Source organism: Leuresthes tenuis, unplaced genomic scaffold (assembly GCF_036924035.1).
Source record: "Leuresthes tenuis unplaced genomic scaffold, fLeuTen1.0.hap1 SCAF_19, whole genome shotgun sequence".
NCBI classification, from domain to species: Eukaryota; Metazoa; Chordata; class Actinopteri; order Atheriniformes; family Atherinopsidae; genus Leuresthes; species Leuresthes tenuis.
In genome coordinates, this window is record NW_027325373.1 from 16,059,120 (window position 1) to 16,074,137 (window position 15,018).

The window sequence follows — 15,018 nt, forward strand, 5'->3', positions numbered from 1 at the left end:
AAAAATAAACAAGAGAGAGAAAACAAGTCACCCCCCCCCCCACTACATACAGGCACACAACCACGAACACAAGCGCCAAAATAAGCACAAACACACATTGAAGCCAACCACCAGAATAAGTCCTGCCGTCAGCCGATAAACAAACCACCCACACCTGAACACACACCAGAGAGCTCACCTCCTACATATCCTGTGCCCATCAGCTATCTCTGGGCTTGGCACTGTGGCGTAGAAGCCAGCACTGCAGAAAGACACACACCTCCACTCCTCCGTCAAGTAGCCTTCTGCACAATGGCTGCACGCCTCAACACCTGCACCTGAAGCCGCACAAAGTGCAAACACTTTTTAAACGGAGTCATGTTGTAAGTTTTAAAGAATTTTAAAGAAGTTTCATACAGATTATGCATGAAGACCCTTGACCTCGCTCTCTCACCTGCACAGGTAGCACAGGCCTCGTGACAGGGCTTGCACACGCCCTCCTGCGTGTCATGGTAAAATCCGGCTGCACAGCTCCGCTGGCACCGGTTCCCCTGCAGACTGGAGAGGGCGGAGAGAGCATGTGGCACCGTGACACACTCAGTCAATCATGTGACACTGTAAAGATGAGTCATTGCCTTCAGACTGTGGGCTTGCTTTTCCAGCCCACAGTACACCACCACAAGCACTTGGTGAACTGAGTCAGTCAACACTGTATTCTGGAAACTTCCAACTTAACATCATGGTTAATTTGTCATTTGTTTTGAACTCTGTAAAATGATTCTGCAAAATGCAATTCAAGATACACTTTCCCTCCTGAGTTGAGAGTGAGAAGGGAAGGATGGGAGAGAATTGAAAATATTGTGTTTTTTTCTAATTGCAGCAATGCTGCCAAGGGTGTGTGTACAGGGAGCATCAGTATTCTCAGCGGCTGCAAAAGAGGGAGCAGTGTTTACTGAGCAGTTAATTCAAGCATCATCAGAGAAATTGTCTCACCTTGTGTCTGGTTTGCATTCAGTGCAGATGCTGTAGGAGGTGCACTTTAAGCAGTTTTCACTGCACTTTTTACACATATTCGTATCTGTGGGGAAAACAAACAATACACACATCAGTGCCACAACCGCAGTTACAACAATTGACTGGTTATCAGCAATTTCAAAGGCAGCTTTATTCAGTCTGTGCAAACTATGGATCCCTTAACCCAATGATATTTCTTCTGAATACTTTTTTAAAGAAATGTGATTAAATGTTTAAAAGAAGACAAGTGGAAAGACAAGAGTCCAACCGTGATCAAGGTAGTAGTTATCCCCGCAGGTGGCTGTGCAAGTATTGGTCCCCTCTGTAAGGTGATGACCTGGCAGACAGGAAGTGCACTGATCACTACGACTCCCAGTGCAGCTCTCACAGGAGGAGAAGCACCTCTTACAACGCCGACGGTCTCCCCAGAACCCTCTGGGACACTCTGATACACACAACCTATTGGACAAGCATGACATAAACCATAAAGAGGGCAACAAGGGAAACTATGAAAATGAGTGGGTAGGAAGAAAATTAAATTTTCTGATCTATCTTTGTCACCTTAATGCAACTATTTTTTTAAAACACCCAAGCTTGTGGAATTTAGCATATGAGGTAAAAATGTCTACTTATTTACTGCTGATTATTTTCAAATGTAGAACATATCAATCACAATAACAGAGTCAACATGTGCTTTCTGGATCTACAAATTGTACTCTATGCTATATAATCAGACTGACCTTGAGTTGTTCTTGAACTTGACAAAAAAGTGTAGGCATGTGACACACTGCTGCGGGCCTGGCCCCTCACAGCCATCGCCACTACATTCTGGGTCGCAGGGTCCTGCAAGGGCAAACACTCGCAAAATCACAGCACCATCACAGCAGTGACAGAGAAGATATGCTGTTTTAATTCCATGTCTATGTAGGAATAATCATATACTGTAAATTTGCAACAGAGTGCATTCCCTGAGAGGTCTGAGCTACGAAAGATCAGGGTATTAGTCTCACCATTGTAATCCTCAGTGAGATCTTCATCAGTAGGAATCTCAGCTGATCGGGCTCGCTGATGATGCGCGGGATACGGCCCCTCTGCAGTGCCATAAATCACCAGGGACCACTTTTTTAGCATCCCTATGAAACAACAAAAAGAAGAAAGAAAACAGGTTTGTCCCATGAGGCGCGCACTCTATAACAGCTTTTTCTACTTGAAGTTCGGTGTATTTAGGTCTCATATTGTTGAGACGCTACAAAGAGGAAAAGCAAACCTAGTTGAGTGTTGTCTCTTTTTTGAGAGGGAGTATCTTTGATTTTCAAAGTCCATTCCCCTGCTGCCAGCTCCCCCCAGCAATGAGTCGTCATGAACTCCCAGTTCTGAAATCCCTCAGTGGAGTTGTCAAGAGGCCTAAACCAAAATATTGTACAATCTTTAGCACAGAACAATATCTACTACTACTGCTCACTGTGTGAATACGCTGTTTAATTAATAATGGTCCCTAATTACTAATGAATCATTCTGGATGGAGTATTACAAGAAACTTGAGCCCTGGACATAAAACAAACCTTTTTGTCATGTATTCTAATAGATTCCATTCTTCTGTATGTTTGACAATTTTAATGCAGATGCAGCTAAATACTTACATCCAATGAAAAAAATGTCTCTTTCAACAAATTACATAGCAAACAATGTTCAAACAAGGACAACAGATACAAAAATGTGTTATGCAAAAACAAACTAATTTAAATCAATGAAATCTAAAAAGCATCAAAAAATGAAATCTGATAGATACATGAAAAAAGTAAGTACCCTCAAACCCATGACATTCTAGAGCAGAAGATTAAATAAATCTATGAAATCCTTTGAAGAGGGGTTGTCGATGCCTATGAGTCTGCTTTGGGAATAGAAAGAAAATCTGTAAATCCTCATAGGTTTCAAACGCCAAGGACTTCAACAAATTCAGCCCAAGAGTTGAATGTTCACCAGAAGTCTGCTGTGATATCTGACATGCATGGGGAAGATGTCAGGCAATGTTTAAGTGTGCTTGAAGACAACAGTCTTGCTTCCATCAGCGGTTGTCCCACACATTTTGAAGCCACGTATTACAAGCATTTGATGGAAACTGTGAAAGTATTTTCAGGCACGCTTCATGTGATTTTTTGTATTTAAAAAAAAAAAAAGACTTCCAAAAGAAATTCATTTGTTTGAAAAGATATATTTAAGATATATTTCTTAGGTATAATTTAATGTGAACTGGGTGAGAAGGAAATGCATATATTTTCTAAATAACTTTGGATTCAACAAATATGTCACTCACATGACTGATCACAAATAGCTGTTAATGCCTCTAGATAATAAACATGGCCAACGCCCACTGACTTGAAAGAAAAAACACAAAAGTATTGATATGAAACAAATTCCTAAAGACCTCTCTTGTTTTTTCTCTTGAACATGGCTAAAGTCTCTTTTCTTTGATGACCACCACTTGACAACAACATCAAGAGTAGTGTATTTGCTCCAAACGCATTGATAATGATGTCCAATATGAATTTAATGTGAAGCCACATATCACAACTTTGTGTTCAATTTGCTTTTCAAAAAGTTTGAACTGAACTAGAAATTGTGCTTTCAACAGGGCAATGATCCTTAGCACTCGAGTAAATCCACCAAGAAATTGTTCAGAAATTAGGAACTGACAGTTATGGAATGGCTAAGCCAAAGCCCTGATTTGAATCCCATCACTTGCTTTTTCATAAAGCTTAATATTGCACAGATTTTTTTCTTTGCGCATGTTTGTCCCACTTTTGTTGAAAGAAGGATTTAAAAGAGGCAGCTTGCAACTCAAGAAGCAAGAAAGCTGCAGGTCTGTTGTGCAAACACCTACCAAAGTTCTACTGTTACAGAGGAAGTACGAGCCTCTGATGCTAGGGGTGTACTTACTTACTTTCACAGAAGAGCATTATTACATTATCATATTTTTTTTGTTGAGTTTTATGTTAAGAGTATTTCTTAAATCACACATTGCTGCAGATGTTTTTTGTTGCTTATTTGTGGTGTATTTTTGGAAAGGCATTGTTAATCAAGTAATACACTGCATGCTAAAAACTTGCCAGACATTAATTTTGCCAGGAACTCGCCCAAACGTTAGTTCCCTTGAAGCACCATATGAGCATTAATCCTGTGATTTTTCCAGAAGTGTTTGCCAAAATCTATTCATCTCCCCTAGCTGCTAGACTGAAGACTTTGGCTTCGAGGAGTAGATGTCGAACTCTTAAAGAATATCATGCTCACGGATGATTATGTACAGAAACCACCATAAGTTGAGGATGTGGGTGTGGCATTGCATTCATCTTGGTTACCTGTTATCTAGCAGCTCTGACACAGTGCCTGAAGGTGATGTGAGCTTAATGGAAAGGTTGCCACGACGACTGTGAGTGATGGTTACACGGACGATGACATGCTCCACATAAACAACATGCTGCAAGGCCTTGTTGGAGCAGCCTGTAGTCTCATACGCAGATGTCAGCTCTGAGCCTGGATGAATAATCCTGTCATGAGACACAGAGGGGAGAAGAAAAAAGAATAAAGACACATCAAGCAGTAGAGATAAGAGGAGAGACAGAAAACAAGAGGCACAAGAGAGAGTTACAAGAAGAGCAACACTAAAGAAAACGACACCCATTAAAGTATGTGAGCATCAGTGTGAGAGAAATCCAAGGGAGAACTGAGACAAGAATAGATGACGTGTGATAGAAGAGAAGAAATCAAGGCAAGCCCTGACTCGAGGTGAAGATCTCTTGTAGTTATGTTAGTGTGATACCTGCTCAGCTGGATGTCAGCCTCCTCCACACACTCATGCTGTGGGGGGACTTGTTTCCAGCGCTCAGCCTCCTTCACCATGCTCTCAGCATCCAGCAGGCCAAAGCCAAAAAGATGGCTCACTAACAGACAAACATACACAACACAGACATACACACTGCATTAGTTGGGGCATAGAGGGCACAGACGCTTCTAAAAGGCTTCTCATCCTCCAGAGACTATGCATTTATCACTGTATCTCATTAGTTTATATTAAACTCACTGCTTCATGGTTTCCCTCGAAAAGCTTAGAGAACAAAATAGCTTTTTTTTTCAGAGGATTTCAGCCTGATGATGTGTAAGTTAAACGTCTAACAAATGCTGAAAACATATGAGATCTGATGGCACCTTTATATCCAGCTCCATTAACATGCCAGTCAGGAGCAGTAAGATAATGAGCTTTCGATGATCGGACAATAATGTGCTGCACATCCCTCCACGTTAGATCAGGACTGTAAAAAGGTCAAACAGAGGGAAACAAAATGGTTGCTTCACAGAGTTCAACCTGGCCTGAATGTATGGATTTTGTGTGGAAGTGAGTAGCTCACTTGGCCTCCAAAGTGAGAGCAATGACACCGGCTGCCACGGAGGAGGAGAGGGAAGTCCCCGACTGAGCCCTTCTGCAGCTCCGCTGTGGTCCCAGAGTCACCTGTCGAGGGCACTAGATCTTGTTAGTTTCTCAGTATTAAACACTAGTCATTTTCTGTATCTCTATATAGATTTATAGTCACAAATGTATCCAATTGTTATGGGAAAATGATCAAAACAATGACAGTATTGGACTTAGAGATCACGATTTCAGTTGAAAATATTTAATGTTCCACACATGCCATCAAATGAGTCTGCATGGCTACTTCATGAGTAAGCAGTTTTGCAATGAACCTCTACATTCTGAAAATGGTTCATCCTAATGTCTCATTCCCATATTTCTTTCCCACAGTTACTGTCCATAATCTCATTCACAACCGATTGTATCTTAAGGAATAATATAAGCCAGCATCTTTTGTATATTATATGGTCTTTCAAAATGGCCAAGCTAAAATTGCCAAGCTAAAATTGAAATTTGTTGTAAGATGGCTCAAATGTTCAGATATGTACCCAAAGGACAAAAAACAAATAATGTGTTGTATGTAGCCTGAGGTTTACTGATTATCTTTACAGGTAGGTCTAACTAAAGCCTGTTCAGAGGGGCTTTTGGGTAAAAAATATATACTCTGGTTTTGCTATTTATGTTATTATTTTCTGCTTGTAATTTATATTCACATTTCTTTTAACTCTAACTTTATTCAATCTGCAACTTTCTATTTTTCAAGTGCTTTTAATTTAGCTGTATAAGTCTAAATACTTTTAAAAGGAAGCCAAAGTTTCACATGGCAGATCCTCTCATGCCTTTTACTGTTAGATAAACAAACAACAGGTCCTCAACTGGAAAATACAGAATCATTGTCCACAGAAGGTCCATTGGTTTCAACTATCATTCTTGGTTTTGTTAGGAAAATTATTGTTCTACCAGCAAAGAGGTTTATAGAGGGTATGTCTGGGGCGTATTTGCTTGACTGACAGGTGTCTCAGACTATCACACTCAAGTGCAGAAGTTGTCGTTTGATACACCCCAACACACATATACAAACCTCATTTCCTAAATGTGTATTTTCTGGCTTTGAGCAGCTGGCAAGGAGGAGCAGATGTTAAATCAAGCTACAGGCTCTAAGCCAAAGTTACAAGTCGCATAATAAAAAACGATAGAAAATTGATTTTCAGAATTTGTATTAATATAATTTTATTGTAAGCAGAACATCCCCTTGAATCATGCTGTCAGCCTTAAAGGTAATTATTAAATATAATAACACTACAGACCTCACATAGATTGGATCATTTTTGCTGTGGGACCCATAGTACTCTCATTTTACAATCAAGTTTCATGTAGTTTTGGATTGGATGAGGTCACATGTGGTATCAAAAGGTAGATGTTTGAAGACAAATATCCTATTTTTTTCAAATATTGCCAGCTATTATAAAGTAAACTATTTCATTATTTAACTACTCTCAAGAGTCTTCTTATTAATTTTCTTCTAATCATTCCTCATGATAATCAAAACCAAATCAGATGATTTTTTCCACTGTATGTGCATGAATTACAGTTCTATTACCAGGCACCCATGAATTACATTAAAAGCGCCATTAAATCAATGTTTCTGTGTCCTCAAACGTAATAAAAATTATATAAAGATATCTTCAATTCATCCCTGGGAATATTTAGTTGTTTAGATAAGTTGTTCAGGCATGCTTACTTGACAATAGGAAAAAAAATATATAGTCTGGACATTTGAAATGCAGATAAATATGTCAGTCTGACAGAAATCATATAAAATTGAGCTTTTCAAACTGGACTAACACACCCAGATAAAGCAGTCGGGGGCTGAATCCACCCTGCATGTATACACTTAATGTGGCTAAAATGAGCCGAGGCCCTCTGTACATGCTCTAAAGTTTAATGTTTTCCGTCTTATTTCAAAAACAAGGGCATGTCATATCTATTTGATCGAATACTCTTTGATTTGGAAAGTGACAACAAAGATCTAAATGGTATCTAAAGGCTTATGCATATCTTCCGTCACTTAACAGTCACACAGGAGATAGTCCTAATCTTTCAGCTCACCATCTCCTCTGTCTCCCCACCACTGTAAGCTGCTGCCAGTGTGGAGGAACATCTCTCCACGTAATCTGGCCGGCTTCCATGGCGACTGCTGCTGCTGATAGAGATGGTGTAGATGCTGTTGCTGTAGCCATCACAGGAGCAGTGGTCACCTTCTCGCCCTCCATTCCCCGATGCCCAAACAAAAACAGATCCCCTCTCCCGCCGGCCCTGAAATTAATTTGAAGCAGAAAAAGATGAATAACATATTGATATTTACACACACAAGGATAACAAAAAAAAAAGAAAAGAAATGAAGAAAATGTATGACTGGAGGTAAGACGCAGACAAAAACAAACACGACCAACAAGGCTTCTCATCTCCCTGTCCCAATCTCACTGTCTGAATGCCGCTCTTCAGAGCAAGGCGAGTTAGAGGTCCAGGTCCCTCCAAAGTGGCTCCGTCATCTTCTGGACCCCAGCCGGCTAAATAAATATCAATATACTGATGCCTGAAGCTCAATGATTGGGCTTCTACAATGTCTGTAACATCTCCACCCAGCATGCGAATGCCTAAAGGTAACAGTGAGAGAGGAGCTATGTTTAAAAAAAGTTTAAATCCACCGCAAAACTCCAACCTCCAGAAGTCCTTCAGCATGATACTTCAGCATGCCATCACATGGACTCACCTCCTATCCGTGCATGGAACGAGACTCCAACAGTGCAGTGAGAGTTATTTGCAGCTGCGGCAACCATTCCTGCACACTGAGTCCCATGGCTTCAGAGAAAGGAGGAGAACATCAGAACAAGAGGTGAGATGCATATGCATGAGGAAAAGACTATTTCTGCTACATCAAACCAGTGAGGAGACATAATTCAAACTGGAAAATTTGCATATCCATACGTGCATGAAATTACTGAAAAATGGAGAAGAAAAGCATGCATTAATTACAGTTTGAATTATGATTGGGAAGCTGCAGAGCAGCTGCAAACAGAAATCTAGTGACAAGAAGTACTCACAAGTTAGCAGCATTGTTGGAATAATTTGGAGAGGGATCATGGTCTTGTTCGTTCACATCACAGCTGGCAAGCGGATCCTAAATCAAGTGGATAGTAAGTAGCAGTACATAACTGCTGCCAGCAGCTATCTGTCTCTATTTCATCAGAGAAATCAGACAAAGAGCATTATTCACCAGTCCAGTCCACAGTTAAGTGGATCAGACGTTTAATGTCCATTCCAATACTCTTAGCTGGCCTTTCTAAACCTTTGGCCCAAAAGCTCTACTTGCAATATCTGTCTCAGCTCCACGCTCTTTCACTAAAAGCTCTGCCAAACTGCTTATGATTAATGTCCCCCTCCCAAGAAGAACGTCCCATCCCAGTGCACTTACATAATTTGGCTTCAGATCTGGATGCTCTCTCTCAAGGCCATCGTCTAGGACAGACACCACCACACCCTTCCCAGTATACCCTCTTTTCCAGGCCTCTGCAATGTTCATATTAGAGTGGCAGCCTGTGGAGTCATCACTGCACTGCTGTGGAGCAAATAGTGGGAAATTTAGGCTTTCGGAGAAAAGATTAATCTATTCTAGACTTTGTCTGGGTTTATGTTTCTGTCTTTCAAAATTTAGTCAGGGAAAAATTGACTCACAATGTACCACAGACTGTTCCACACTGGGTCACTGAGGTGTAGGGTCTGGGTGTGGTTAAACTGATGATGGATAACAGGAGGGTGTTTGGTCCTAATGCCAGTGGGATGGATGTGATGGGCTCTGGAGGTCCTCTTCACTCTTCTCTGGACCACCTGCTGCTGAAGCCATACCACCTTAGAGGGAACACACATGGTATCTGTATAGATGTGGATGTGTGATTTTAGGCATGCTAGCAGCAAGGCTTTAGCCTGCTCTGTCAGTTTCTTTGTTTGAAATATTAATACACACGTTGTTTTGGGTCAGAGTGTTCTCTGGTAAGGTCAACAACAGAAGATGTTTGTGGGAAATCCAAGACACAGTGGTGTCAGATAGAGAATGGGTTTTGGCCAAGTACTCAGAAAGTTATCAGAAAATATAAGAGAATACCACAATCTGCCGTCTTTGGGAATTCCCTTTTTGCTGCCGTGAAATATGGTTACGTGCTGTTTAACCAACTCAATGACTTTCTGAATGAAAGTGGAATTCTCTGTAACTTTCAATTAGGCTTCCGACGTCATCACAGCACTGAACCAGCTCTGGTCAAAGTCGTTAAACGACATTAGGTTGAATACTGATTGATTCTGGTTATGTTTCAGTCCTGGTTCTGTTGGATCGCTGCATTTGATACTGTAGATCACAGAATCCGGTTGCACAGGCTGGAAAACTGGGTTGGACTTTCTGGAGCGGTCCTCAACTGGTTCAGGTCCTATTTAGAAGGCCAGAGTTATTTTGTTACAATTGGCAGCTATGAATCCGAGCGAGTGGCCATGATTTGTGGAGTTCCCCAGGGGTCAATTCTTGGACCTCATCTGTTTAACTTGTATAGGCTACCTTTGGGTCAGATATTACAGAACTTTAACATCAATTATCACAGTTATGCAGACGATACGCAACTTTATGTGTCTCTGTCACCAGATGACTGCAGCCCAGCAGGTGTACTGTGTCAGTGTCTGGAGGAAATACATTTCTACAGTTAAATGAAGACAAAACTGAGATCATTCTGTTTGGTAGCAAAGAGAAGAGGGTCAGCATTGGTAAATACCTTGAGACTCGAGCCCTTACAATCACTGACCAAGTTCGTAACCTTGGAGTGTTGATAGACTCAAATCTGACTTTCAGCAGCCACATCAAAGCTGTCACCAAGGCAGCTTTTAAAAACTCAGAAACATCAACAGAATTAAAGGTTTTCTCTCCCAAGAAGAGCAGGAGAAACTCATCCATGCATTCATCTCCAGTAGACTCGATTACTGTAATGGTCTTTTAACTGGACTTCTCAAAAAGAGCATTAAACATCTGCAGCTCATCCAGAACGTTGCTGGTAGAGTTTTAACCAGGACGAAGCGATCTGAACACATCCCACCAGCTCAGGTTTAACTCAGTTTTAAAATCTTTACACTGACTTCCAATCAGTCACAGAATAAATTTTAAAAGCCTACTGATGGTTTAAAAATCCCAGAAAGGTTTAGGCCCAAAATACATCTGTGATATGTTCAGAGAATATAAATATAGCAGAGATCTTAGATCCAAGGACTCAGGTCAGCTGGTCCAGTCCAGTGTCCAGACTAAACATGGAGAAGCAGCATTTAAGGAAGCAACATTTGTTTGCTGCAAACAAGTGGAACAAACTGCCAGTGGAGATTAAACTGTCACCAAATGTAGACATTTTTAAATCCAGGTTAAAAACATTTATTTTCTCATGTCTATGCATTAAAACTGCATAGTAGTCTTTTAACTTATCTAGACTGTTGCTTGTTTTTATTCATTTTAATTATTTTATTTATTTCTATTTCTATTCTTTTACATATTTTAATGCTTTTTCCGCTCCCTGGTGCAATGTAAATGTAAATGTAAATCACTTTGAATTGTTTTGTACATGAAATGTGCTATACAAATATATTTGACTTGACTTTGTTCCTATTAATAAATTCTCCTAAGACTCTGACTAATCTGGCCTTTTCTCCAAAAACTGTTTTTTGGAATTTTGGTGGAATATTCCTGAGCCACAGAAGATGACCCAAATAACTTCGGTAATGCCCTGACTTTTCAAATAACACTATAATCAGTTATCTCGTGAAAACAATCTATGATTCTACATTTAGAATTGGCTGAAATTTTGTTAGAGAAAATCAGAAACCCTCAGGATTCATTTTGATAGTTATGTTAAGATTCATCTCGCACAGTAAAGATATCTGACTGTCCAAAAATTGGTTTAGATTACTGAACACCATTAATTCTAATGACTTTATCACTAAATGCGTTTTCTGATATGTAGTGATAGTAAAGTTAAGTAGTAAAATTTAGTTCACCAGGTACTATTTGATGGCTGCCAGTTTTGAATGTACATTACCATTCAAGTCAAAAGAACACGACACAAAAAACTCCTCACAGACACAAACTGTCAACTTTCAGCTTTCTGAATTCTAACATTTTGCTTGTGTCACATGAATTCCCCCCACTGACATGCCCCTTTAGGATGCTAGTCACAAGTCCTGAGTCAATTCATTGCGATGGGAGAAATGTGCCCATCTTACACAAGCCTCACATCCTCTGAAGGATTTGACACCGAATTGTTTTTGTTTTTTTCACACTGACAGCTCACTTTGTTCAATACCAATCTATGTCTTAGCATTACACTCCTTATGACCTTGCAACACAGATCAGAAATGGTTAAAAAAATGATGGAACAAATGTTTAAACTTTTTTTTTTAGACTGAGTGGAAAGCTATATATAAACGGCAGTTTTAGACAAGCAAAATAACTAGAAAAAAATGTTTTCAGTCACTAGTTATGGTTTGGTTATGCAAAAATCAATGAGTGTACCAACTATGTAGAAGTGATATGTTTTGAAATGTAGAGAGACATTGAGATGTAAAACTAAGGATTAATTAAATCAAATCAGCCTGATTTCTCCAGCTCCGCATCCATTCCTGTATTCTCTGATGTCTTAGGCACATCGTTTTAAATCTGTAGTCCATTATAAATGTATATGTATACCTTTCAAAATGACATCAGGAACTTGACTGCTGTTACAAAACTGTTACAAAAATAACTATCAAGTTCTTATCAAGTTCTTGACCCGTGAACTTTTCTGCCTTTGTTTTCTGTTCAGAGTGAACTTCAGGGCTCATATTATGCTGTTCAGGTTTTATAGCTTTTTGTTCATGTTAAAGCTTTCTTTCCTTATACTTGGATTTGGTGTGTTTGGTCCATAATCGTGTTTGATATACTATAAATGTTTAATTTTAATTTATTTTCCCTTTGACTGGATGAGCTTCACTTCAGCAATTGGGGAGGTTAAAGTTAACGGTTTTCCATCTAGTTTTATGGAATATTAGCATGGAATTACTGCAACATAACAACAATAATATAAGTTAAAGAAGGTTGGTCTGCCTGGTACTTTTTTTTGTGAAAGACACTGTTATAAAACATATGAAGCTCTGTGCATGCACTCCTAATGCAACACAACCTGGAAAAGAACCCACATATGCACAGGTTTAACATGCAAATTTCACACCAAAGGGCCTGGAAAAAGAACCAGGAACCCTGTTACTGTAAGGCGGCAGTGAACCAGCACACCACGGAGCAACTTCATTTTTCAGACTTCTTGGCACATAGAATTGTTTCTTTCCAAAAAAAGTTTGAATCTTTCAATGTACTTGAAGCACATCTCAGAGGAAATAGCTGCAACTATCTTCTAAATGTTGTGTGCTCTTGATGTTGCTCTGTATTGACTCTTGTCATCTTTATGCCTTGTGGGTATGAATAAAGACATTGCAAAGGCAGGCAGCACACATGTGAGTCCTTATGTGTATCTGGAGCGAGGGAGCAGACATGCTGCTCATTAATAATCCAGCAGAGTCCTCCATCTCTCCTCATATCACATTACTATACCTCGGTCTCCTTGGTGATGCGACAAGTCACTTCTTTGTTGCCCACAGTGGAACGATTTGCTGTCTCGTGGTGACGGAAACTATAGTAGCTCCTTAGGCCTCCGATCTGGTGAAACAGACATCAAATCCTCTGAATAACTTTTTTTTTTTTTAGTTGAAGGTGTGGTTCCTCTCGCTCGGTCACTGTTATAAACAGCTGTTAAATTATGAAATAGCTGCTGGTGTCTTTCATTCGGGCAGCTACCTTACACCTGTGATAGTTTTTCAGGTAAGGGCAACCTGAGCCACAAGACTTCAGTCACACTGCTTATGTGTGCGCTTGTGAGAGTGTGCCTTCAACATGCATGTGTGCATTTGGGACTATTATGTCATGCAGATTTGATGAAACTGAGAGATTTATGTTTGATTTAAAAAAAAAAAAGTCATTCTCTTTTACATAAAACAATAAATTAAGGCCTTGATCTATTCGCTGGTGACTCTGCAGATTTCTTACCTTCGCAGCATAGTCTATTTAACTTAAATTGCTCTTTCTAGTTCATTTTACTTGCAGTGGATCCAAGATTTGAAAGTTTCATTACAGCACCTACCCGAGGGAGTATGCGTGAAGTTTTATAGGCCAGGGCTCTATAACTTGGTTTATTTAGTTGCTTTATTAAATTATTTATGTCACCATTCTCTGGGTCCTGCAACCTTGAAATAAACTGTAATAAGGTTCAAAATCTTTGTTCTGTAGGGTTTAACTGTCAGCCAGTAATCTTACAAGGTAAATTATGTGAAATGACAATAAATTAAGAAGCATCAGAACAAATTTTACATGCATAAATATGGTGATTTATGATTTTTTTTTCTTTCTTTCTGGACACCACAAAAGTAAAACTGGAGACAGTTTCGGGAAAACTTGAGTTTACAATTAAATTGTATAGCTCAACTTTGCTATAGTTTACTTTTCCTTAAGTGCTACAAATAACAGCTGGGCTATTTATCTTTTCATCATCCCCTACTGCAGCTTTATCTTTAATCTGTTTTCTTGGAACTTGAACAGAAATTAATCAGTGATCCAGATCACTGATTCATTCAAATAAATGCCAAAGTTAATGATTAATTCTAATATAAAATATTACCATTTTAACTCTTAACTCTTAAATCTTACTGGCCTATTGAAACGAGAAGTGAAAATGCTTGATGAGTTAATTTCTGACTGCTACTTGTATTTGAATACACTCACCTGACCCATATTGGTAAATCCATATTTCTCCGCAATCCTGTTTACAGACTCAAGGTTCCCTCTTACTTTAATCGCCCAGTCGTTGGTGTACATCGTTGCATGACAAAACTGAAGCAAAGCTCCCATCCACAGCGTGAAAAAACACACCATTACTGCTCACATCAATTAACAGGCTTTCTCTGATTAAACTTTGACCAGAAGTTTCATGAGATGATCCTGCTGCCAGTAATGCTTAAGGTGCTTCTCATCGTGCACAGTTTTAGATTAAAGTTCAAATACAAAAATCATTAAAGTCTAGTCTACTGTCGTCAGAAGGGTGTTCTGCAGGAACCAAATGATGTTTGCCAGGTGAAGTTGTTAAGACTTGACTCTGTTTCACTCGAACCAATCACCTATCAAATTACTTCCAACATGGGAGCCGCAGATCAACTTGTCTGTCCCTTTCAAGGATCCAACATGTGTGTTGTAGTCCACACTTTGTCTGCAAGTCCCATTTTAATTAAACAAACCCTCTTTAACTGCATTATTTACACCTAGTTTCTGAAAAAGGGTAAGAGTGTATAAGTTTCAATTCTTTGTAAATAGAATAGAATAAGAAAAAAAACTTTATTCATCCAGATGTATTGACAAGATCAGCAATATGAAAGTTTTAAAAGACGTAGGCGAGATTGTTTGCTCACATGACATATGCTGTCCAGAGTTATGCTATGCACACACATATAAGTAATTC

General features: G+C 39.4%; 1 protein-coding gene across 1 annotated transcript in view; it reads right to left on the bottom strand.

Moving 5' to 3' along the window:
- Positions 1-14,438, bottom strand: part of pcsk5a (proprotein convertase subtilisin/kexin type 5a) — a 29,592-nt gene extending 15,154 nt beyond the window's left edge. Inside the window, exons 1-19 of the mRNA XM_072372591.1 lie at positions 14,289-14,438; positions 13,065-13,169; positions 9,134-9,307; positions 8,874-9,017; positions 8,503-8,579; positions 8,172-8,260; positions 7,883-8,055; positions 7,508-7,714; positions 5,397-5,497; positions 5,197-5,300; positions 4,811-4,931; positions 4,350-4,538; positions 2,261-2,397; positions 2,004-2,126; positions 1,734-1,836; positions 1,262-1,452; positions 973-1,057; positions 434-537; positions 179-317 (exon numbers count right to left, since the gene is read on the bottom strand). Coding sequence (XP_072228692.1) covers positions 179-317; positions 434-537; positions 973-1,057; positions 1,262-1,452; positions 1,734-1,836; positions 2,004-2,126; positions 2,261-2,397; positions 4,350-4,538; positions 4,811-4,931; positions 5,197-5,300; positions 5,397-5,497; positions 7,508-7,714; positions 7,883-8,055; positions 8,172-8,260; positions 8,503-8,579; positions 8,874-9,017; positions 9,134-9,307; positions 13,065-13,169; positions 14,289-14,438 — 2,516 coding nt within the window. The remainder of the gene's footprint in view (positions 1-178; positions 318-433; positions 538-972; positions 1,058-1,261; positions 1,453-1,733; positions 1,837-2,003; positions 2,127-2,260; positions 2,398-4,349; positions 4,539-4,810; positions 4,932-5,196; positions 5,301-5,396; positions 5,498-7,507; positions 7,715-7,882; positions 8,056-8,171; positions 8,261-8,502; positions 8,580-8,873; positions 9,018-9,133; positions 9,308-13,064; positions 13,170-14,288) is intronic.
- Between the last annotated feature and the right edge of the window lie 580 nt (positions 14,439-15,018).